The sequence below is a fragment of the Erpetoichthys calabaricus genome, chromosome 1 (assembly GCF_900747795.2).
Source record: "Erpetoichthys calabaricus chromosome 1, fErpCal1.3, whole genome shotgun sequence".
Lineage (NCBI taxonomy): Eukaryota > Metazoa > Chordata > Cladistia > Polypteriformes > Polypteridae > Erpetoichthys > Erpetoichthys calabaricus.
In genome coordinates, this window is record NC_041394.2 from 289,912,690 (window position 1) to 289,939,454 (window position 26,765).

General features: G+C 40.1%; 1 protein-coding gene across 3 annotated transcripts in view; it reads left to right on the forward strand.

The window, feature by feature from the left end:
• The window catches only part of LOC114662745 (anoctamin-4), a 391,274-nt gene that overhangs the window by 334,248 nt on the left and 30,261 nt on the right, over positions 1 to 26,765 (forward strand). For all 3 annotated transcript variants that reach the window (XM_028816398.2, XM_051928521.1, XM_051928523.1), the window contains 5 exons: positions 2 to 38; positions 8,150 to 8,261; positions 12,592 to 12,649; positions 13,776 to 13,873; positions 14,885 to 15,027. In XM_028816398.2, the coding sequence (XP_028672231.1) occupies positions 2 to 38; positions 8,150 to 8,261; positions 12,592 to 12,649; positions 13,776 to 13,873; positions 14,885 to 15,027 (448 nt within the window). The remainder of the gene's footprint in view (position 1; positions 39 to 8,149; positions 8,262 to 12,591; positions 12,650 to 13,775; positions 13,874 to 14,884; positions 15,028 to 26,765) is intronic.

Genomic DNA, 26,765 nt, shown 5'->3' on the forward strand with positions numbered 1-26,765 from the left:
GTTATATGAAAAAGTTGCCCTCCTGCTAACAAATTTAGGTAAGCTAAATTTTGATGTTGTCTCATGAGGAATTACTTGCTGTCATATTAAGAAGCTTGTGACAGAATAATGCTATTCAATGCCATTTAAAATGTTAGGAAAACACAGCAAAAAGCTTAAATCATCTTGTAATGCAAGCAGATTCACAGCATGTGTGATTGTATGATTTCCTAATTCTATCTATCTTACAGTAGAAGAGTGGTGGCAGTGTATCAACTGACAATAAATTGATAGTAAATAATATGCCTTCATCTTCTATTGTGACATTCACCTTTGACCAACTTCCTTTCAATTAGGAAGTCCATCCATTCATCCATACATCCATCCATTTTAAAACTTATTTAGAAGATGTCTTGACTGCATTTGCTCTTGATGTGCACATTAGCTGCAACTTCCTGAACAGGCTACTCCCAAATCCTCGATCTTGTTGGAGTTTTGAACATTTAGGGTGCATTTTTTGGACTATTTACTTTATTTTTTGCCTTTTGCACACAACCACAATAATTTGTACAAAGTCAATCAGTTAGCTGAAAATTCTTTGTAAAAGAGACCTAACTGAAAATGGCTGTGTCTATTTAATTTGATAGTATATGTCCCAAATATGTATTTTTTAGATATATTTTCCACTTTAAATTGCTTCTATATGAGATGTGTGCATGACTGAGCCTTGCAATGTTATTGTGAAGACATAGTGCATATGTAGTTTTGGATGGATAGACATTAGTAACCCTGCAACATTCTGTGTTTCAGGCTTTTAAATGGTTTATTTATCATTATAAATTTTCCACTTTTTCTGGTGATAGTTGCAGTAGTAGCAGATCCTGTAGAATTCCTGGTTGCTTCCAGAAGTTTTCCAAATCTTCCCAGTGTACCATGCCTCCAGTAAGAGGTGGTCAAAGGCATCTTAACTAATGGCCCAAAACACTTGCACCTTGTCATGTCAAGACTCCAGCCACCCAGAGCAGGCTTCATGCTTGTATTTAAGATCTTGTTCTTTTGGTCACTACCCAAGGCTTCTGACCATAGGTTAGGGTTGGCAGTAAACAGGTAACTTCTTCCAATGGCTTAGCTCCTGTTTTACCACCATGGTTTGGTGCAAAACCCATTGATGTACTTAAAATCATCTCTTCCCTCACTCATGTGCAAGACCCCAAAGTACTTCACTTCCACTGCCCACTATTGCAGGAAAAACATCTCTTTTCTGAGAAACTGCCATGACCTCAGACTTGATAATCTTTAACCTGACCATTCCATGCTGTGATGCAAAGTGATCCAGTGCATACCAGAGACCTCAAGAGGACATCATCTGCTATTAACAGAGATGTAGCCCTCTTTGTTTGTGTTAATTCTTAAAAGTTATTTAAAGAGAATAAGTTTATCACTTGAGGAAAAAAATCATAACACCACAAGGATCTCAGAGGAAAACAACTCCATACAAAAGAGAAGACATAATAAAAGTTGAAACCCCTAAAAATGAACAAACATGCCCATAGAAGGGCTAATCAAAGGAAAATAGTAACATAGGTAACTATAATGTATATACAATTAAGACGAAAAAAAATATTGTCTAAGCAACAGAAACCTTTTCAGCTTTGATTTAAAAGTAATGTCTGAAGCCAACACTGCAGGAAATTCTCAGAGCCTCTACCTGATCTTCATATTCATCAGAACTATAGCAGTTATTGTTATAAATTTGCACAATTTTTAGACATTCTTTTAATATCATTATTTGTTTCATTTGAGTTTTAAACACGTCAAGGATGACGCTTTATTATGAAGCAACTGTTGTTATCATGTAAATGCATGTGCACACATCCCTGTACATCAACACATAATATTAATAATGTTTTTTACATTTGGCTTACGACTATAGATAGATAGATAGATAGATAGATAGATAGATAGATAGATAGATAGATAGATAGATAGATAGATAGATAGATAGATAGATAGATAGATAGAACTTTATTTATAAATTGCATAGTTTTAACAAATGACCAAAAAAAGGCCTAAACATTTAAGATTAGAATATGTTGCATTCTTATATCATTCCTCAAAGGCATGATTTTGTGTAGAATCCAGATACTTTATCTCTGTCTATCAAAAAGAAAACCTAATTTATTATTCTAAAAAATACATATACAGTACATATTTGCCCAGCTGAGTATAATATCCATGAAATTCATGAATGGACATCAAGATAAGACTCACCCTCCCTGGAACCCTGTGCCCAGTTTCAATTATTTCAATTATTACCATGTATGCTAACTTATTTTTACTTGCTAAAAATACAGTAACAAATGGCACACACAACAGCTCTAGCATGCCACACATTTTAAGCTTTTCGTACTAGATGCCACAATCAAAACCTTCTCCAAGTCTATGAGACATATGCACAATGGATGGCTTCCCCCAGATATTCTTGAATATGCTGTTCTATAGCCTAAGCAATCTTAGATTAAATCTGAAGTTCTGCTATGGCTTCATTACAGCGTAAACTTTGCAAAGGATGCTGAGTGTGACTCTTTGGTAATTACAGTCAGTAGTTCATGTCAGTATGCTTCACATAACACGTTAAAAGACACAAGGAAGTTGCTATAACTGTTTTTATGTTTCTGTGAGCCAATCAAGGGTTTGGAAGGGTTATAAATATTAGTCTTTATTTCAAATGATTTCAGTTTATATAAAATATATGTTGATTTATTTTGAATCCAATGGTTCTATGGATTTAAAACTATATAGTATTTATAACAGATTCTGGATATTCCTATGACACTGTGGTTAACATTGCTCTCCACTGCTCCAGTAGTCTAGGTTCCTTACCTAGTGCATGGTTTATGCATGTTCTTGCCATATCCACATAGGTTCTCCTGATTCCCTGTATAATCTGAAACCTTGCCAACTGTAAAATGGCCATATATTGATAAGTACAGTGTAATAGACCATTGGAACGTTCCGCAGTGCAGGGAAACCAGAGGGTTCCAAAGACTATAACAAGCCAGTTCTTCATTGAAGCCCTCCAACTCTCTTTCCTTTCAAATGGTCAGCCCAGTTTCAGTGTTCCCTGGTTGGGACTGTGTACTACCCTTTAGTGGCCAGGTGGTCTTTTAGTTTCTCTGGAAATGGTTTACACATATCAGAGATTTCTTTAGCCTGCATATCCCATGGTCATTTTGCCATCCAACTACATGGGGCACACATTTCCATTGGCATGTATATCCTATTATAGTGTTCTTTCCTGGGTTTGTTCTTGTCTTGTGATCAATGCCGATCACTTAGGGTTTTGCTCCTTCTGGTCCTAAACTACAGGATGTGGACACTTGGCTCCTCAATTCTCTTTTTGAATGAGGGCTATTTAACCCAATGTGATACCATTTTCAGGTACAGTGGTACCTCTGGTCACGACCGTAATTCGTTCCAAAACTCTGGACGCAACCCGAACGTAATTTCCCCATAAAATTGTATGTAAATACAATTAATCCATTCCAGACCGTACGAATTGTATGTAAATATATATATTTTTTAAGCACAAAAATAGTTAATTATACAATAGAATGCACAATGTAATCCATCCATCCATCCATTGTCTCCCGCTTATCCGAGGTCGGGTCGCGGGGGCAGCAGCTTGAGCAGAGATGCCCAGACTTCCCTCTCCCCGGCCACTTCTTCTAGCTCTTCCGGGAGAATCCCAAGGCGTTCCCAGGCCAGTCGAGAGACATAGTCCCTCCAGCGTGTCCTGGGTCTTCCCCGGGGCCTCCTCCCGGTTGGACGTGCCCGGAACACCTCACCAGGGAGGCGTCCAGGAGGCATCCTGATCAGATGCCCGAGCCACCTCATCTGACTCCTCTCGATGCGGAGGAGCAGCGGCTCTACTCTGAGCCCCTCCCGGATGACTGAGCTTCTCACCCTATCTTTAAGGGAAAGCCCAGACACCCTGCGGAGGAAACTCATTTCAGCCGCTTGTATTCGCGATCTCGTTCTTTCGGTCACTACCCATAGCTCATGACCATAGGTGAGGGTAGGAACATAGATCGACTGGTAAATTGAGAGCTTCGCCTTGCGGCTCAGCTCCTTTTTCACCACGACAGACCGATGCAATGCCCGCATTACTGCGGATGCCGCACCGATCCGCCTGTCGATCTCACGCTCCATTCTTCCCTCACTCGTGAACAAGACCCCGAGATACTTGAACTCCTCCACTTGGGGCAGGATCTCGCTACCAACCCTGAGAGGGCACTCCACCCTTTTCCGGCTGAGGACCATGGTCTCGGATTTGGAGGTGCTGATTCTCATCCCAGCCGCTTCACACTCGGCTGCGAACCGATCCAGAGAGAGCTGAAGATCACGGCCTGATGAAGCAAACAGGACAACATCATCTGCAAAAAGCAGTGACCCAATCCTGAGCCCACCAAACCGGACCCCCTCAACACCCTGGCTGCGCCTAGAAATTCTGTCCATAAAAGTTATGAACAGAATCGGTGACAAAGGGCAGCCCTGGCGGAGTCCAACTCTCACTGGAAACGGGTTCGACTTACTGCCGGCAATGCGGACCAAGCTCTGGCACCGATCGTACAGGGACTGAACAGCCCTTATCAGGGGGGCCAGTACCCCATACTCTCGGAGTACCCCCCACAGGATTCCCCGAGGGACACGGTCGAATGCCTTTTCTAAGTCCACAAAACACATGTAGACTGGTTGGGCAAACTCCCATGCACCCTCCAGGACCCTGCTAAGGGTATAGAGCTGGTCCACTGTTCCGCGACCAGGACGAAAACCACACTGTTCCTCCTGAATCCGAGGCTCGACTATCCGACGGACCCTCCTCTCCAGGACCCCTGAATAGACTTTTCCAGGGAGGCTGAGGAGTGTGATCCCTCTGTAGTTGGAACACACCCTCCGATCCCCCTTCTTAAAGAGGGGGACCACCACCCCGGTCTGCCAATCCAGAGGCACTGTCCCTGATGTCCATGCGATGTTGCAGAGGCGTGTCAGCCAAGACAGTCCTACAACATCCAGAGCCTTGAGGAACTCCGGGCGTATCTCATCCACCCCCGGGGCCCTGCCACCAAGGAGTTTTTTGACCACCTCGGTGACCTCAGTCCCAGAGATGGGGGAGCCCACCTCTGAGTCCCCAGGCTCTGCTTCCTCATTGGAAGGCATGTTAATGGGATTGAGGAGGTCTTCGAAGTATTCCCCCCACCGACCCACAACGTCCCGAGTCGAGGTCAGCAGCGCACCATCCCCACCATATACAGTGTTGACACTGCACTGCTTCCCCTTCCTGAGACGCCGGATGGTGGACCAGAATCTCCTCGAAGCCGTCCGAAAGTCATTCTCCATGGCCTCCCCAAACTCCTCCCACGCCCGAGTTTTTGCCTCAGCAACCACCAAAGCCGCATTCCGCTTGGCCTGCCCGGTACCTATCAGCTGCCTCCGGGGTCCCACAGGACAAAAGGGTCCTGTAGGACTCCTTCTTCAGCTTGACGGCATCCTTCACCGCCGGTGTCCACCAGCGGGTTCGGGGATTGCCGCCACGACAGGCACCGACCACCTTACGGCCACAGCTCCGGTCAGCTGCCTCAACAATAGAGGCACGGAAACATGGCCCATTCGGACTGAATGTCCCCCACCTCCCTCGGGATGTGGTCGAAGTTCTGCCGGAGGTGGGAGTTGAAGCTACTTCTGACAGGGGGCTCTGCCAGACGTTCCCAGCAGCCCCTCACAACACGTTTGGGCCTACCACGCCTGACCGGCATCCTCCCCCACCATCGAAGCCAACTCACCACCAGGTGGTGATCAGTTGACAGCTCCGCCCCTCTCTTCACCCGAGTGTCCAAGACATGTGGCTGCAAGTCCGACGACACGACCACAAAGTCGATCATCGAACTGAGGCCTAGGGTGTCCTGGTGCCAAGTGCACATATGAACACCCCTATGCTTGAACATGGTGTTCGTTATGGACAATCCGTGACGAGCACAGAAGTCCAATAACAAAACACCGCTCGGGTTCAGATCAGGGGGGCCATTCCTCCCAATCACGCCCTTCCAGGTCTCACTGTCATTGCCCACGTGAGCATTGAAGTCTCCCAGCAGAACAAGGGAGTCCCCAGAAGGTATGCCCTCTAGCACCCCCTCCAGGGACTCCAAAAAGGGTGGGTACTCCGAACTGCTGTTCGGTGCATACGCACAAACAACAGTTAGGACCCGTCCCCCCACCCGAAGGCGAAAGGAGGCTACCCTCTCGTCCACCGGGGTAAACTCCAATGTACAGGCTCCAAGTTGGGGGGCAATAAGTATACCCACACCTGCTCGGCGCCTCTCACCGGGGGCAACTCCAGAGTAGTAGAGAGTCCAGCCCCTCTCAAGGAGATTGGTTCCAGAGTCCAAGCTGTGCGTCGAGGTGAGTCCGACTATATCTAGCCGGAACCTCTCAACTTCGCGCACTAGCTCAGGCTCCTTCCCCTTCAGAGAGGTGACATTCCACGTCCCAAGAGCCAGTTTCTGTAGCCGAGGATCGGACCGCCAAGGTCCCTGCCTTCGGCCACCACCCAACTCACACTGCACCCGAACTCCTTGGCCCCTCCCATAGGTGGTGAGCCCATGGGAAGGGGGACCCACGTTGCCTCTTCGGGCTGTGCCCGGCCGAGCCCCATGGGTGCAGGCCCGGCCACCAGGCGCTCGCCATCGAGCCCCACCTCCAGGCCTGGCTCCAGAGTGGGGCCCCGGTGACCCGCGTCTGGGCAAGGGAAAACGCCGTCCAAAATTGTTTTTCTTCATAGGAGGTTTGTTTAACCGCTCTTTGTCTCATCCCTCACCTAGGACCAGTTTGCCTTGGGTGGCCCTACCAGGGGCATAAAGCCCCGGACAACAGAGCTCCTAGGATCATTGGGACACGCAAACCCCTCCACCACGATAAGGTGACGGTTAAAGGAGGGGTAATAGTAAACTAAATGTAAAAACATTGAATAACACTGAGAAAACCTTGAATGACAGAGAAAACTAACATTGTAAGAGTTCATGCTAGATCATTACGAACCACTCACTGTAAATTTTTAAGCACAGGGAAAAAAAATTAAATGCCACTTCTCTTGCAAAACTTTTCACACCATCCTCTACTGGCTTTAAATTCCTCACCTTCGCCACTCAAAGAAGGATTTTTTTTCAGCAGATCTCCATGAATCTTCCTGGCTTTCTCGCATATGATCGGCTCGCTTATGCTATCCCCTGCAAGTTGCTTCTCGTACAACCACACTAGCAACAGTTTTTCCAACTCTTCCAGCACTTGTGTCCTCTGCTTGGTTAACATTATAGTTCCTTTTGCAACATCAGCTGCTTTGTTAGGCTCTGATACGCAAACAAAAGAATATGGGAAACGGAGAACGGCAAATCATTGGCGTGTATGAACGTGCATAGGGAAACTGGCCGCCAGTGTTTTTGTTCGCCACCAGAGTGTGTGGTCGTAAACAGATGCAAAATTTTGGCAAACTTTTTGATCGTAACCCGATTTGTATGTGTTCAGAAACTATCGTGACCAGAGGTTCTACTGTATGGGGGATCCCAAAATCAGTACTGCCTGCAAGAAAAATATCTCCTTGAGACTCCAGTGGACAGTACCCACCCCCCCCCCCCTACATTTAATAAGCTGGCTTTCTGGACTTGTATTTGATCAGCTTGCTCATTTGGAACTAATGCGAGCATTGGCAAAGGCTTACTAGGTGATGTATGACTTGAGGGCTAAATTAATGTCTCAGACAAGATGTAATACCCTTCCATTCCATAATGCATCCTTGCAGTATGTACATTTGCTCCTTCACCTAAGAAACAGACAAGAGAGCAGCCAGTGCAATACAGAGGAGGTATTCATTCCTATTCCTCTATAGATTTGGCCAAAAGTCCTTCTAAATGGATTAAACAGCCAGTGTCTGGTGTCACAGTGGTGAAGAGATGAGGGAAATGTACAGTAAACTGCTGTCTTGAATGGTTTAAATCACAGAAACTTTCTTGATTTATTAATTCATTGAGGATTGCCTGTCATTTTGAACTTTCCTCACGAAAGATTCAAGATAAGCATCTATAACCTGAATTCTTTTTTATTGTTTTGCTCTTCACAGAACAGCCCCGAACAGAGTCTGAATGGGAGAACAGCTTTACTCTGAAAATGTTTCTCTTTCAGTTTGTCAATCTGAACAGTTCTACATTTTATATTGCCTTCTTCTTGGGGAGGTAAGACAAACAAATAATGGGGCTAGGAAAACATATTACTGGAGGTGTGTTTTGCTCCATTTTTTCTGTGATATGAAATGTTTTTGTAAAGTTTTTGATGAAAGGTTGATGGTTGAGGCTTTAGCATGCCTTAAAAGTTCATGACAAATCACATCTGATTATTCTATAAAAATAAAGACAATGGTATAGGATATGGGCAATTCCACTAGCATATAATCAACTTTAGGTAAAGTACATGATATCCCCAGTAGATGCTATGCATGGTAACAAAGATTAGACTGGACTGGGGCTTAAAGCATTGCCTGGACTGGGGAGAATAGTAGTTTAGAACACAAAAACTTTTCTCTAGCTCAGCATTCTGCTCCACATGAGTGGAGACAAGTGCAAGATCACAGATAATAAACCAGTGGCAGTGACTGTGTAAGGATATTACAGTAGCCTCTTTAGCAATCCCAAGTTAACTCTCCCAGGAATTTATTAGTGTTGACTTAGTCACTCTTATCTAAGTGACATAATAAATTCTCAAGTCAGTGACATCTACACATTGACTGTCCCAAATAAAGATCAAGTAGGAGGACCACATTCACCAACACTAGTGAACAGGATTGGCAAGCTTGTTGTGCTTGCTCATCTTTACATCTTTTCTGTATTCCTGAATATGAACATAAAACATTTTGGTGTCCTGGATATTTTGTCCAAAACGTCTAATCGATCTATACATACCAAGTGTTGTTAATCGCAGTTCATTTTCCACTGCAGAATCATTTCAGTACTCTCTAAGCACACCATTCTCTTTTCCTGATGGATAATGCATTTAGTTAGTAGCATGTATGTGTTTGGGAGGTAGGTGGCAAATGGTGTATCTGATATTGACTAGTGCAAGTGCCATAGATAGATAGATAGATAGATAGATAGATAGATAGATAGATAGATAGATAGATAGATAGATATTGTATAATATTGATATATTAACATATTACATATAAACATATACAGTATATTATTATTTTTCATATACAGTATATAAATAATAAAGCCTCTTAGTTTGACAGTTAGTTTACATTCCTGTAATGAAAAGTCAAGCAAAATGACACCTTTTATTGGCTAACTAAAAAGATTACAATATGCAAGCTTTTGAGGCAACTCAGGCAAATTCTTCAGGCAAGATGTAATCTTGATGTAATTGATTACATCTTGCCTGAAGAAGGGGCCTGAGTTGCCTCAAAAGCTTGCATATTGCAATATTTTTAGATAGATAGATAGATAGATAGATAGATAGATAGATAGATAGATAGATAGATAGATAGATAGATAGATAGATAGATAGATAGATAGATAGATAGATAGATAGATAGATAGATAGATAGATAGATAGATGGTGGCACAGTGGGTAGCGCTGCTGCCTCGCAGTTAGGAGACCTGGGTTCACTTCTCGAGTCCTCCCTGCGTGGAGTTTGCATGTTCTCCCCGTGTCTGCGTGGGTTTCCTCCGGGTACTCCGGTTTCCTCCCACAGTCCAAAGACATGCAGGTTAGGTGCATTGGTGAATCTAAATTGGCCCTAGTGTGTGCTTGGTGTGTGGGTGTGTGTGTGCATGTGCCCTGCGGTAGGCTGGCGCCCTGCCCGGGGATTTGTTCCTGCCTTGCGCCCTGTGTTCGCTGGGATTGAATAAGGTTAACTTTGAATAATGTTAACGTTTACCCCCACGGGTGGAACTGAAGAGTCGCATAGTTTGGGGGAGGAACGATCTCCTCAGTCGGTCACTGAAGCTGCTTCTCTGTCTGGAGATGACACTGTTTAGTGAATGCAGTGGATTCTCCATAATTGATAGGAGCCGGCTTAGCGCCTGTCGCTCTGCCACAGATGTCAAACTGTCCAGCTCCATGCCTACAGTAGAGCCTGCTTTCCTCAACAGTTTGTCCAGGCGTGAGGTGTCTTTCTTCTTAATGCTGCCTCCCCAGCACACCACCGTGTAGAAGAGGGCGCTCCCCACAACCATCTGATAGAACATCTGCAGCATCTTATTACAGATGTTGAAGGACGCCAGCCTTCTAAGGAAGTATAGTCGACTCTTTCCTCTCTTGCACAGAGCATCAGTATTGGCAGTCCAGTCCAGTTTATCATCCAGCTGCACTCCCAGGTATTTATAGGTCTGCACCCTCTGCACACAGTCACCTCTGACGATCACGGGGTCCATAAGGGGCCTGGGCCTCCTAAAATCCACCACCAGCTCCTTGGTTTTGCTGGTGTTCAGGTGTAGGTGGTTTGAGTCGCACCATTTAACATTTTAAGTCCTTGATGAGGTTCCTATACTCCTCCTCCTTTTAGTTAGCTAATAAAAGGTGTCATTTTGCTTGATATTCCTGCAAGTGAAACAATCACTTTCATTAATATAATAATTAATATAAATATAACCACATAGTCCATGTAACACATCTCTTTGTAAAAGTGCTTAATTGAAGATCCAGAGACTATCACAGCAACATTAGACACAAGGAAGGAACTGAGTCAGGTATAGTGCTGGTATATCAAAGGTTGCACTCCAAATTTTTTATTTTTGTTGGTTTAACAAGCTGACTGGTTTAACACAGCAGCCCAGTATGTACTTTATCATGTATATTCTACATATGTAGTATAGTGACCAAACTTTAGAGCTGTAAATGTAATTTGACAATTTAGTCCTCTTTACTAGTTATTTTGTTCTGATAGCACAAATAAACAATGTAAAAATTCATCAAATGCACGTAAGATATGTCCGATTGAATAAAAATGTTAGCTGCATATATAAATGTAAAAGTTAAAGCCTGACCTGTCAGTGTATTATGGATTTACCATGTATGATCTAGTTCATTGATAATGAATAGATGAAAAGTATCTAAATCACCTTTGTCTTTGGAATTGTGCAAGCAACCTGTGCTGTGAGTTATTGTTACCAGACATTCCCATTGGAACATGGAGTGAAAAATATTTCTGTTAATTTTCTCAATAATTTACTTTAAATGTCCTGATACAAGAAGGTCACTTTTTGGCTCATTGCAGATCAGGGCTGCCATGATCCACACACATTACGATCCTAAAGACTTTTTGGCTTTTTTTATTTTCTTTGTTTTTATTTTACAGCTAAATGTCATTTTCTCTTGCCTGTTGAGTAAGCACAGTTTATAAGACACTTGTTTGTATCAAGACAAACATGACTGAATGTTTCCATCTATTCAAAAATTTTTGTGTCAGCCAATTTATGAGAATAGTCATTCATAGTCAGTAAATTTTAGATGTCTTAGTTGTATATATTTCCTAATCATATAAAGTGAGATAATATTTAAACACTCTCAATGGGATTATATCTTTAAATACCATGCAATAGTATATTACAATACCAACTGCAGCACAGCAAAAAAGTTAATTTTCTTTTTTTTTTAATCTTTGATAAAACAGTGAACATTGTGATAGAGAATGAGCTTATAGTGATTTGTGTCAGTTCAGACTGAATTGAGTGAGTGCACACTACAGCTGTTCACATACAGCTTCATTTTTCACAGCTTAAAAGTTTGTCAATTAATTCACTTCATTGAGCTTATCCATTATTCTTAGACATTCCAAGGCCATAGTCCAGCAATGAACAGTCATATATCATTCGTTGTACTGAACTGATAAATGCGACAAGTTAAAACTAGTCTGGGACATCATGAAGCTCTTTCAGGAGGTGTACACCATCTACAGTGTTTAAATGGCAACCAGTCATGTTTAGTACTTCAAATTTGCATGATCTCTGCTTTTTTTAAGCCAATTTAAAACTTCCAAGTACAGCACATCATAGTAAACTGAACTGCTAAAAGCTATGAACCAAAACCAAGTTGTGATACTTTCAGGCTCATTGAACAGTTGTGGAGCTTCTGTTATGCTTAACTGGTAAATGCAAGGTCACACCCACCTGCCAAAGGACTTGAATGACAAAAATAAGGTATATATTATCATTCATTCTAAGATGAATTATTGACATTATCATGTGTAGGAATTGTCATGTTGTAATAAAAGCTTTAATTAGCATCCTATTCCGGACTGGTTCCTACCTTACACCAATTGCGGACGGGATAAACCCCAGCTCCTCACATCCTTGTGATGTTATTCATGGTTTAAAGAAATTAATAGAACTTTGTTAAAGCAAATTATTGCTTTCACTGGCTGCATCTGTCCAGTTTAAAGCAGATGGGGTGTCTGCGTCTGAACCACATTCGAACTGTATAACAACTAAAAGCTGCTAGTTTCATGTGAAGATTTATTTTTCTGTAAGTAATCAAAAAATGCAATCCATGTGTTTTACTGTTTGACAGATTCACGGGTCGCCCTGGTGCCTACTTAAGGCTCATAAACCGGTGGAAACTGGAAGAGGTAAGTGCAACTGGCATGCACAATACCGTTAATATTTCTTTGCACCAGAAACATTGGAGCTCTGCCTAAATAGTGTGACAATCAAGAGTCCAAGACATCATAAAGGTTTGGGGCAGCCACCCGTATATTGTTTTTCCCAGCTGCAAAAGGGTTTGAAATAAGTAGCACGATGTGCATATCACAGAGTCCAAAACAGAACTGACTATAGTAGCCCAAGATGGAGGCTTTAAAGGCCTGTAGAGGAAGTGATGTCAACAAAATGGCTGGAACCAGAAGTGACGTCAGCAAAGGGGCCGGCTTCAGGAGTGATGTCAGCAAAGGGGCCAGCTTCGGAAGTGACGTCAGCAAAGGGGCCGACTTCGGAAGTGACGTCAGCAAAGGGGCTGTCTACGGAAGTAACGTCAGCAAAGGGGCCGGCTCTGGAAGTGATGTCTTCTGAGGCACCGGAACCTTGCAGGATTTCCCGGGAAAGGTCTGTAGGAAACTGAGAAAGACAGTCAGCGCACTCCGCCGCCCCCTGGTCGGATATTTTATTACACTTACTCAGAACCTTTAGCTGCCTCCTACTCGCACGTGTGTGACAATAGGCAGGGAGTAGGGGACTAATTCCAGTAGAACTGGGAACAAGGCAGGGATGTGCCCTTGATCTGAGACCATTTTAATATCAGAAAACATTCTTGCATACCTACACTCACTCACGGTTGGAACAGGTTAGAGTCTCTAATCAAAGTAACATGTAGATCTTTGGATGGGTATGAAAAAAGAGAGTACATAAAGAATAACCACTCAGACCAGAGAAATGTAACCATGTTATTGCTAAAAGTTACTATTTAATCTGGTAGTTAGTGTAAAATGTAAAGAATGTTTTTTTTTGTCCTTGACAGTAGTGGAGAATCTTTTCTTGGTTGTGTGTCTTTAACTTTGCCAAATACTCTGTATGCTAGCCCAGACTATCTGTCTTGTCAATTAGACATCCTTTTGATACACTTGGAAACCTATGCCATATAAAATGTTTATCAGCTTACTAAAAAAGATGAAAGTATATGTAAATAAGCTCAAATAATATAGCAAAATAACACAAACAGATAATAAGACCACTTTTTGGTTTTGTTATTATTATTTTTAGTGTCACCCAAGTGGATGCCTTATTGATCTCTGTATGCAGATGGGTATAATAATGGTTCTCAAACAGACCTGGAATAACTTCATGGAGCTTGGCTACCCGTAAGAGAACTTTCAATGCTACAATTATTATATTTATTAGAATTATTAAATGCTAAAATATAAATGTTTTAATTAATACTATTAGTATTATTTTGTTGTTTTGAAAAGGTTGGAATGTGAGCTCATGTGGTGGCATGCTCTGCAAATCCTCAGTCACAAAGGGACATCATAAAGAAAAGCATTCCATTTTCCACCCAGCCATGTGTCTCAGAGTCACACAGAGCTGGAGGACACTGTTGTAACCGTATCATTGCAGTAATCATTCCTGAACAGGATACCCACATACATGGTACTACTTCAGATTGTAGGGTGTGACACCAATGGAACCAGGAACCTGGTGATCAATGAGAAAAGGATTTAATTTTTCACATAGAGCATTTACTTACGATATCATAGAATGTCCAGGAAGGAGTGGGCAGCCTGTTGACCTGTAGTTGGTCATCAGGACTGTCACTTTATGTGACTGTGACTTTGTTTGTTCTAACTAACCATTGACCTTCAGTGATTTATTTTCCCCATAAATGCTGTTGGTTAAAGTTTTAGTTTCCCTTCACTCCATTGTCAACCAGTCATATCTTATTTAGAACATACTCAGTATCATCATGTTTCTAATGCTGGTCAAAATGAGTTTTGAACTTGGTATAAGGATTCATTTTTGTTAGTGCTATATGGTTTGGTAATTTCCTGTTTTTGCATTGGAATTACACATTTGTATACTTAGTTAAAAGCACTTTACAAAAATTGAATTCACTTAAATTGAATTAAGTGAGACATAAAATAGGAGTGAATAAGTGTAAAACCTATATGTAGATTATGCATGTGGACCCAGCTCACATATGATAGATACATTTGTCTGAATCTTTCAAATGTAGAAATGGAATTTCTTAGACTTTCAACTAGAAATATCAGTGTAGTAACTATAAATATCTGTTTAATTAATTAACACGTTGGCCCAAGTTGTATATTTATGTTTCTAGTTGTTTTTTCCTTCTTTAATTCTTTAATCCACAGACTGATTCAGAACTGGTGGACTCGGAGGCGGTTACGGCAGGAGCATGGCCATGAAGCAAAAGCAAATTTTCCTCAGTGGGAAAAAGACTACAACCTCCAGCCTATGAATGCATATGGGCTGTTTGATGAATACTTAGAGATGAGTATGTAGTCTTTTATCTGACTTTACTCATATTTGAAAAGTTTAGGATAATTTTGCTTTTTTTTATCTTTTTGTGTACAAATTGTTCCTATTAAAATATTATGCTTTGTCATAGAGAGTGGCTATAAATATTTATCATTGTCCTCAGTTAGTTAAACTTACAAACTATGAAACAAACTGTAGAATAATGAGACATTCAGGAAACAGGTATACTTGACATCAGTTCAACAATTAACGCAATTTCCTTTAAAATATCAAATACAAGCAGTGCATATAAGGTACAGCCATAGTATAGTTCAATGAAGTTAATTAAAATCGATTCTTTTGATTCAAACACACATTCTACTAATCTGTCTGTCTTAAGTTACAAATTATGAAAGATACCCAACAGCAAATAAATGTCCTCAAAGCTGCCTTCTGTCATAAAATGATTTTCACTATAATACAAACAGTTCTCACCTTTAAGTATACTTTCTGTTTGTCATGGCCATAATCTAAACATGATAATATCCCAAATGTTCCTGGAATTCATTTTGGGAACCCATTTTTTTAAACTAAGAAAGAAGGACAATAAGGGTAGGACATAATGGTCAGATTAAGATATACGACATGCAGGCTTTTTAGATCATGTGGTTATTTCAGGATTAAAGACTGCATGTTTTATTATTTTCAATTTAGATAACCAAGTCTATAAATTTTTAATTTTCATCTCTGCTAGCTTTCGATTTCATAAAATGTGAAATGTTGTGCTTTACTGATACTGTGCATGTGAAATGTCAAGGGAATGAAAAGAACAACTTCAATAAGACTGCTCATTTCATTTACACTGTTGCTGTGGTGGATAATTAGTGGATCATAAAGTAAAGCAGTAAAAGCCTCTGTGAAAATTATGGAAATTTTCAAGCCTGGAGACATTTATGACTTTGAAACAAATAACTTGTAGGTGTCTGGTGGCAAAGCAGTTGTAAGAAAATTCAAAAGTGGAGCATCTCTACTCTTCATCTGTAACTTCACAGTTAGTAATAGTTAGAATCTTTCAAAAGCCCCAAAGGAATGTGATTATCATTGTGGGGAACTCATGAAAGATTGTTTCTGCTGGTTTTAGCCTCACATATAGCACATTATGTGTATATAGACACAATCTCAATTTTATATTTAAATGTAATATATTGTGGTACTTTTCAAAGTCTTATCTAAATTAAAGTGTCGAGGTCTTGATGATGAGAAGATGGAAGTAACCTGCTGTCACATCAGGGCCAGTATACCTCACCATGAAGTTGTTGGGTTGTGGTATCTAATCTGTATGCCAAAAGATGGCTCTGAGTATTCAGAGAGAAGGAAACAGAGTGAGAGAGAGAGAGAGAGAGATGTCTGTGTGCTTGCAAAGAAAAGTGCAATGTGGGTGCTATTGGTGTGAGCAAGAGATAAAGTAATAAAGGCGATGGGCATAAAATTCCACCAATAACCAAATATGACTGGGCCACCCAGCAAATTCAATTCAGTTAAATTATGCACACAAAAGAGATAATAAACTGTTGGCTACTGGATTGCTCCTTTAGATATTAAAGCTAAATTGTGTATTTTTTCTGCTTTGCACTATCACTAGAAATGAAAGGTCAAGGGCTCATTAAGAGTCGAATGAGGGTATATTGCATCTGCTCCACTTTTTGTTAATTGTAATTACCTATATTGGGTTACAATTAAGGAAGTAAAATCCACAGGAAAGTGAATTAACAAAACAACAAAAGAGAGTTATAAACTTAAAACTTTAACAAAAATATCTTAAAGAATAAGTTTGGTATTTTTCAAGTCATTAAAGTTATTTCTTCTTAATCATCATGGTATATAATAATTTGTCATTGAAGTTGTGTTCTAAAGTAAAGCATTTTTTTATAAATTTTAAAAAATGTCTGTATTTGCATTTTACAATGAGTAAATGATGAAATTAATTGTGAAATTAAAAATGGTCTTTGAAAAGACCATTGAGAAATACAGTTTAACCTGTAATAATAATAAGAAAATTGCATTGTACTTCAAGTAATTAGATGACCTTTCATAATAATTAGATAACTGTTATTTAATTATGCATTTTTTCACAATTTACTGACACATTTATATTGATATAGTGCATTATTATTGTATACAGTTACTTATTTTAATTGCCATTTTGTTTATTTCATTTTAGTACAAATGGTATTCCATACTCAAGTACTCATGACTCACAATTGTCATGAGTTACACAGAAATTGTAACATACCATCATGTTATTTAAGACCAAGCTGTTTACTCAAAACTTTGTTTTAAAGTTTTGAGTTATTTAATTGGATTGAGAAAATTAGTTCCTCTGCATTTCTTTTAACTTTCTTTTTAATACTTGTAAAAAATTTTTGAGACTAACTTTTGACCAGGTTTTGATTTGTGTTGTTTACATCTTTGGGTTTTGAGCTCATTTGTTTGGTTGCTGAGTTCTTACATATTTTGTTAATTGACCTCTATTCTGTCCAGATTCTTCTTTATGATTTCCATTAAAAGATGTTTATTTACCATCCTCTAGTAGATGTACTGAGCTGTCCAGTTCGATTCAGCAGAAAGGTTGATTCATTTTGTGTTTGGTAATCTTCCATTCTATTAGCCTTCTTAATCACTGCAATATGCTATCAAGATGTGGGCAATGGTGAATCCACTAGCACTTGTCAGCCTTTTTAATTTGCTGTACTTTGAAGTTACAGATCCACATTGTGTAATAATAATTAACATTTTTATTCCTTAAACATAAAAGAATTAAAACAGCCTCAAGCAGAGGAGACTGCATGGGGACCTAATCCAGGTCTTCAATATGTTCAAAGGCATTGATAAAGTAGATTCAGTAGAATTCTTAGAACTGTTCAATGAATCACATACTTGAGGACACCAGCAGAAATTAAAGGTGAGAGCATTTAGGAATGAAGCCAGGAAACACTTCTTTATGCAAAGACTTGTGGGAGTCTAGAACAAACTACAGGAGCCATGTAGTTGAAGCAGAAACCTTGGATGATGTATTGGAACAGCTTAGCTATTACCTAAACAGACAAGCTTGATAAAATGGATGGTCTCATCTTATTGGTGAAATTTCCTATGTTACATTTGTTTACATTAAATTTAATCTCCCATATATTAGCACAGTATGAATTTTGTCCAGGTTCATCTCTAATGATTCTGCTTGCTTAGTAGTTCTTCTAGTTACAATTTTAGTAGTAATAGTAGCAACAGTAACAGCAGTAGCAGGGGTAGTAGCAGTACAAATAGCATTGTTACATGCACAGAGAGGTTGAGGGTTTCAATTGAGAAATTATTCACGTAGTTTGGGTAGATCTGTTCTGGTAAAATAATTTAATTTGCTTAAAATGGAATACTGTGGTTCAGTTAGATTAACTTTGAGGGGCTGTACTATATTATTTCTAATGTCATTAATTTTGTGTTTAACAAATACAGCGAAAGTCTCACAAGTTTCACCATTAGTTTTTGGGAGGCATTCCATTGAGTGAGCTGAGTTTAGAAGACAATCGATAGCTGAGAATTAGAGAATAAATAGCTGGGATTGCCAGCATTATCATTTATGATTTTAGAGGAATAGGACTGCCTTTCAAGGTGTTTGTTATATTTGTTATATCTACTCTCTATATATAAAATCCTAATCCTAAAAGTGCAATGATTTTGTCCAATGATTTTATGTGACTTTTTATGTCATGTTTTTTTGTCACACTTATTTTAAAACCTACATATATATGTTTGGTATCATTCTTTTCAGGATTTATCAAACTTTAACGTGATGTTGTTTGATTTTCAGATTCTTATTCCGTTTTTAAATTATACAGTAAACTAAAAAATATCAAGAACTCACGTCCCGCTTTGTGCCAAAAGACTTAACCTCGTCCGAGGCCAGAAATAAAAGACAAAGAGTAGGACAGCTGCTGTACAGGCTTTTAAATGTTCAAAGCGCGGTGTGAAATGCAGATCACATGGCATGGCAGCAAGGCAGCAGCTGATCGAGCAAAGAGGAGGTAAAAAAAATTACTTGTTTCCCATTGTATCACTGTTTAAGAGGGGGTTTCGGAGGAGTGACCACGTCTCCTTGGGGTGCGTTCAGCCTCCCTCTTCACAACACGAGCAGCAGAGATGCAAAGTGGCTGGCACGTAGCACAGGCTGGGGGGAGCTGGCGAGCGAAGCAAGCAGGGGGGGGGAATTCAGTTATTTTAGCTTTTAATATTTCATACTAGACTATCAATATAGTTTTTCTCCATTTACATTCAGATCTCCGACATGTTCTCTTTAAATCAATCACTCTTTGTGTTTTCCAGGGTATAATAGTGCTGGAGGATTTCTTAACTGTGATTTCAGAGGAGACCATGTCAGCTGCAGATCTCTCCTTAGCATAAAAATTTTCCACCTTACTATTAACATTGTTAGCGTTGTTGAGGTAATGACTACAAACATACTTATTGTTTAGACTATCAGCAAACTGCAGATGTATCAAAGTAACATTTTTTAACAATACACTTCTCATTAGTTGTAGTTATCAGTATTTTTTCATTAAATAATATGAAAAAGTGGTCTGATATAGCGATATCCATAACCTCAACTTTTAATCCTTTAGCAATGACTAAATCCAGGGTATGTCCTCCCTTACGTATAGGCTGGTTGATGTGCTAGCTGAGATTAAATGAGTGCAGGAGGTTCATGAAATCTCTTGCTTTCAAGTCAAACTGATTATCAACATGAATGTTAAAATCACCAACAATTTGGAACCTACCAAATTGTTATTATAGATACTAAGTCTGAGAATTCCTCAATGAAGGACACATTATATTTAGGAGGTCTATAAATGGACACACCTTCAATAGCAATGGCAAGATACTCAAAAGATGCGAGCATACCAAACGGAACATCTTTACACTTTAATCGGTTCGAGTAAATATTTGCTAAACCAACGCCTTTCTTGCCTTGGTGAACCACATAAGTAAAACTGTATTTCAGAGGTGCAGTTTCAATTAAAACTATGGCACCATTAGAGCTAAGTCATGTTTCACTTAAAGTAAGAAAGTCGATTTTCCTATCACTAATAAGATCGTTAATATAAAAAGTCTTGCTAGTTAACACTCTTAACAATTAATAAGGCCATATTTTAAGGTCTCGGAAGAGAAGTGCTAAATCTGAGTTTTACAACAGCTTGAAACGGTAATTAAGTTATTTGTGTTAATGCCACTTTGTGCAGATTTTTTACTTAATCTATAATCTGGGACTCGGAGATGGGCTCCCCCATCTCTGGGACTGAGGTCACCGAGGTGGTCAAAAAACTCCTTGGTGGCAGGGCCCCGGGGGTGGATGAGATACGCCCGGAGTTCCTCAAAACTCTGGATGTTGTAGGGCTGTCTTGGTTGACACGTCTCTGCAACATCGCATGGACTTCAGGGACAGTAACTCTGGATTGGCAGACCGTGGTGGTGGTCCCCCTCTTTAAGAAGGGGGACCGGAGGGTGTGTTCCAACTACAGAGGGATCACACTCCTCAGCCTCCCTGGAAAAGTCTATTCGGGGGTTCTGGAGAGGAGGGTCCGTCAGATAGCCGAACCTCGGATTCAGGAGGAACAGTGTGGTTTTCGTCCTGGTCGCGGAACAGTGGACCAGCTCTACACCCTTAGCAGGGTCCTGGGGGGTGCATGGGAGTTTGCCCAACCAGTCTACATGTGTTTTGTGGACATGGAAAAGGCATTCGACCGTGTCCCTCGGGGAATCCTGTGGGGGGTGCTCCGAGGGTATGGGGTACCAGGCCCCCTGATAAGAGCTGTTCGGTCCCTGTACGATCGGTGTCAGAGCTTCGTCCGCATTGCCGGCAGTAAGTCGAACCCGTTTCCAGTGAGAGTTGGACTCCGCCAGGGCTGCCTTTTGTCACCGATTCTGTTCATAACTTTTATGGACAGAATTTCTAGGCGCAGCCAGGGTGTTGAGGGGGTCCGGCTTGGTGGACTCAGGATTGGGTCACTGCTTTTTGCAGATGATGTTGTCCTGTTTGCTTCATCAGGCTGTGATCTTCAGCTCTCTCTGGATCAGTTCGCAGCTGAGTGTGAAGTGGCTGGGATGGGAATCAGCACCTCCAAATCTGAGACTATGGTCCTCAGCCAGAAAAGGGTGGAGTGCCCTCTCAGGGTTGGAAGCGCGATCCTGCCCCAAGAGTAGGAGTTCAAGTATCTCGGGGTCTTGTTCACGAGTGAGGGAAGAATGGAGCGTGAGATCGACAGGCGGATCGGTGCGGCATCTGTAGTGATGCGGGCTCTGCATTGGTCTGTCGTGGTGAAAAAGGAGCTGAGCCGTAAGGCAAAGCTCTCAATTTACCAGTCGATCTATGTTCCTACCCTCACCTATGGTCATGAGCTATGGGTACTGACCGAAAGAACGAGATCGCGAATACAAGCGGCTAAAATGAGTTTCCTCCGCAGGGTGTCTGGGCTCTCCCTTAAAGACAGGATGAGAAGCTCAGTCATCCGGGAGGGGCCGCTGCTCCGCATCGAGAGGAGTCAGATGAGGTGGCTCGGGCATCTGATCAGGATGCCTCCTGGACGCCTCCCTGATGAAGTGTTCCGGGCACGTCCAACCGGGAGGAGGCCCCAGGGAAGACCCAGGACACGCTGGAGGGACTATGTCTCCCGGCTGGCCTGGGAACGCCTCAGGATTCACCCGGAAGAGCTAGAAGAAGTGGCCGGGGAGAGGGAAGTCTGGGCATCTCTGCTCAAGCTGCTGCCCCCACGACCCGACCTCGGATAAGCGGAAGAGGATGGATGGATGGATATAATCTATAGTTATAGTTCTAAATCTATCTGCACATCTAGAGGTGAAATAGTAATTAAATTATTCTCATTTATACCACTTGTCTGGGTTTTTTACTTAAACTATGGTTTGTTATTATAGAGTTAATACAGTGCATATCAAAAGATGACTTCAACATAGAATGTTCAAATCCTAGCAAGGCATTATTGAGAGCATTAGGATTTGAATTATGTAGTCAGGAAGACAGATTACCTTTGAGATGTTTTCAGAGAGGACCCGGGCACCAAATCTGTTCGGATACAGACTGTCTCTCCTGAAGAAACACGATCTCTCCCAGAAAATATCTTAGTTATTCACAGACCAGATGTTTTGTCCCTTGCAGAAGCCTCTCGGCCAGTTGTTTAATGCCAGCAGACAACTGTAGTATTCATCAGCTCTTCTAGCTAGAGGGAGAGGACCTAAAATGAAGATTCTCACACCCGGGGTTATCTCCTTTGTGGCTTGAATGAGTGCTACGAAATCCGCTTTAAGAGCGTATTGTTAATTCCAGCATGTATTACAAAGGTCCCAACAGCCCTGTTCTAGATAGATACATAGATACTTTATTAATCCCAAGGGGAAATTCACATTTCACATGTTCTTGTTCTTCTCAAAGACTGTCGGTGCACTTCTCCGTAATATCTTGTACACGAGCACTGGGAAAGCAAGAAACAAAAGATTTTTCTTTCCTTTTAATTTACTATATGTGCTGTTACAATCAAAAGTTGTTCTTACTTTCTCATAAAATTTATGCGCATGAAGGATAATCTCTCCAGCCCAAGAAGATTGTTTGTTAATACACCTGTATTTCTATTAATTTTTCAAAAATACCTAATCTGTTAACTGACATGATAATGCTATGAATAACACCTTTTTCATATAACCTTACATCTTTTGGTAATTTAAAGTCTTAAGAAATCTTTTCTCTATGTGAAATGGTCTTTATATATAAATGGTTATTTTATACTGTAATAAAGAATCTAAGTGCTAGTCTAAGTGCTAGTTTTCTTGTGTACCCTTGACTAAATATTATCTATTCCCAGTATTTTGGTTTTTATTTCAACCTTCTTATTTGTAGAAATACTTCTTTCTCTGTAATTTTCACATTTTTTTGTATATCATTAATTTTCTTTATAGTCAATGGGAGGATTTCATACATCTTCACAGTTGAAGATTTCAGAAAAATAAGATTGGAAAATGTTTCCAATTTCCTTTTTAATGTATTTTCTTTTCCTCCTACTTTTGTTCATTCACTCCTTCACCACTTGTGTGACTGTTCTCTTGCTGCTGAAATCATGAGAGAACCTGTTGAGATTGACTTTTCTGCTGTTAGTGATACTCTTTTCTAATTACCTTTTGCCATTTCTCATTTCTTTGTTAACCATTACACTGTCTGCTCATTGGCCCTATGGTTAGTGATAGAGTCATTGGACTTGTACATGTTATAGAGCTGTTTTCTACTTCTATAACATAAGAGATTTTGATTTTAATTACCTCACTTTGCTGAAACACCTTGAAACTTTGAATGTTAAAGTAACTAGGACCTATCCAACCATTCACTGTCAAACTTATTTAACTTGCTTCAGCATTGAACTACTCGTTGATGTGGCTCCAGTCCATACCAGAACAATTTAGGGTAACAAGTGAACCCAACATGAGCACTTCCGGGATTAATACCAGAGTATCTGGGGAAAAACTCAACACCACTTTACTTTTTTAGTTTCACAGTGCTTGCACCTGTGTACCTCTTGTGTACAATTTGAGGTTTTTATTCCTTTTTTCAAGTGGGAGTGCTGATGGACACCAGTTTTCTCCTGCAAGGAAAAGACATGGTATCAGGTTGATTGTTGATTCCAAACTGGAATGGTAAATATTCCACTGAACAGGCTTGAATGCTTTGTGCAAGACAAAGAAGCCAGCTCTCCATTTAAGAGTTGTTTTAATTGAAATCCCTGAATAATTGCATCAAAGATGCAAAATACATTTCATTTTGCTAAAATTCTTTGAATGAATTATTTTCTAAATGTTCTGTACATATAATTAATCTGCATCCAGTCCTGCAACTAGGCCCTCCAACTTGCAGGGAAAATTTGGGGCGGGGGTGATTTTTTGGTGGCAGAATTGGCACTCTAGCCACCATTAAAAAACCTCACACTGTTCCATTCCATCTGTACTAGAGTGCTGCTGAGGTGTCACCTGTTGCACGGCTGCACTCAGGTCCTAATCTGGGATCCTGAGATAGTTTGTCATGTGTGTATGTGGCAATGCACTGTATCAGCGCATGCCCCTAACCTCCTCCTCTGTATATAGGGAATTGTCAGTCTCAGTATAGAAACTGCAAAAATCAAAGGCCTTACTGATCAGACACAAATTAGTTATTCATTAAGAGACTAGCTGTAAAGAAATCCTATACTTGGCTCAAAAGATAAATAGTGGTGTTCTCCACTATGCTATCTATCTATTGTTAAAGGTCGCTGGTCTTTAAATCCCAAGATTGCCAGTTGAACATTCACCTCTTTTTGTGTGACTTTTTACTAGTCACTTAATCTGTCTTTCCTCCAACAGTACATGCAAATTGTTCTATAAAGTGCCTTTTGTAAAGGTATATTAGACAGAATGTTTGTACTGTTTCTTAGTCCAATGAAATTACAGTAAAAACTTTCAGATCTGCTCAAAGATACATACTTAAACACAGTGTCCCAGCATACAGTATGTCTGTTTTATAATGGAAAAAATCTTTAGCCCAAAGAGAAATGGCAGAAACAGGTTCATAAGTGGATTTAGATAATAAAGAGTAGATAGCTATAAAGGGTCTGTTCTAGAAAGGAGTGTAGTTATACAGAGATATAGAGGCTATGACAGAAGATTAGAATGTAAACAGACACCATTGTTCTTAAGAGCTGACCTGAGCTGGAAATAAAAGTAAAAAGAGCTGGAGGGCAGATTAAAGGGTGCAAGCAATTTCTGAAACAAGCATAGTCCAGAGTCAATAGAAATATCAGCAAGAGTCAGAATACGCTGGAGAGACCAAGGAGGGTGAATGCACGGGTGTCCTCCAATTAGAATCGAGTTATCCATTTGCTTTTTTTTTTTCTTTCAATCTTTCTCCTTGCTGACAATTCTTCTCTTTCCTTTAATTACTGTCAAAAGAGAATCTTCTTATTAAGTGCTGTAGCTGAAAAAATCGTCACATCTAGATGGAACTCCCCAGAATTGATGACTGCGCAACACTGGGTTGTTCAATTTTTTTAATGTAATCCATTTATAAACATTCCCTGCTAGAATTAATAATGCTTCTTCTAAAGGCTGTGGCTAGTGCAGTAAAATCCTGTCTATAATCTACTTCCCACCACTCACCCTTTTTTTTTTCTTAGGTCTTTTCCAGTGCTGTCAGTCTCTTCTGTGGTCTTACCTTTTCTATACTAGGAACTCCAGAGTCGGGTTCAGTTTATTTTTGTTAGTATTCTTTTCTGATATGAATTTTATATTGGCATTTGGGAGTGAGTGTGGGTTATACTGTATGTATTTACTGGTTAGAATGATATTTTATTACTGTGAAATGTGAAATGTTTTGATTATTTTTACTGGTGAAGAATAAATCAATAAAAATTTGACTACAAAAAGATCAGCTCAAAGTCTGTAAAAGAGTTGGTGACTTCCCATAAATATATGAATTCTAAAAACTGTCCAGGTTCTTACGTAACATTTGTGAAGTCGTAATACAAATCCATAATTATATTATGTAAAATTTTCCATTTTATATCAGTTATTCACATATTCACATTTTAAGAAATCCTTTTGTCTGCAAACACTGAATGTTAAAAGGGTGTGTAAGAAGTGAAACAGCACGAGTGATGGTGCACAACAGCTCAGGACTATAGTGGGCTGAAGGAATAGGCAACTCAGTTACTGCATCTACTAGTGTTTTTTCAGATTTTGAAATGGTAGAGTTGATATTGCAAATAAAAATTAAGACTTGTAGCAATATTATCTAAATGAGATTTGGGTTGTATCAGAATGCAAATAAAAAGAAAAAAACGTATAAAAGCAGTGTACGAAATACTCTGTGTTAAGGGGATCCCCTTAGTCCTCCATCTTTAGATGAACTTTTGAAAATTTTCTCTGGTGCTAAAATGCTGACATGTAGGATATGCATATCTTAAATACCCTAATTGCATCATACATGGATATTCCTTTAATTTCAGTTCCACTGTTTTAAAGTAAATCCCAGATTTACTGTACAAGCAGAGCACTTAGTTTTCTTTTCATTGCTTTGTTTCGAAAGAGAGCTGGCTAAATGCGCTAAACAAAAAGAATTTTCATTAAGACCATTCATTAAACAATTTTCATTAAGACCACCAAGCCCAAATCCAATGCTGCAGCACTAGTTATTTACAACAACAACAACATTTATTTATATAGCACATTTTCATACAAAAAAGTAACTCAAAGTGCTTTACATAACGAAGAAAAGAAAAATAAAAGACAAAATAAGAAATTAAAATAAGACAACATTAGTTAACATAGAAAAAGAGTAACGTCCGATTCTAAAGAAGTAGAAAGCATCTGTGTTCGACATATTTAAGAGAACAGATGGCAGAAGCCCATCTGTGCTGCCACAGGATAGGAGTGATAGCTTGAGGTGAGCAGAGTGGACTGGGTGATGAATCATGAGTGACTGACATAACCAGAACAACTAAGTGATCGTGTGTCAAAGCCTACAAGAAGAGACAAACTCAAAGTAACAAATTTTAAAAAACATAGTAAGACTTGTTAATAAGCAAAAATCTTTTTTTTTTTTTTTTGTTTTATTGGAAAGCGAAAGATGTCCAAAGCCAGTTTAAATACAGTTGTGGTAATGACAGCACACATTGCGACTTCCACTACTGCACATTCTAG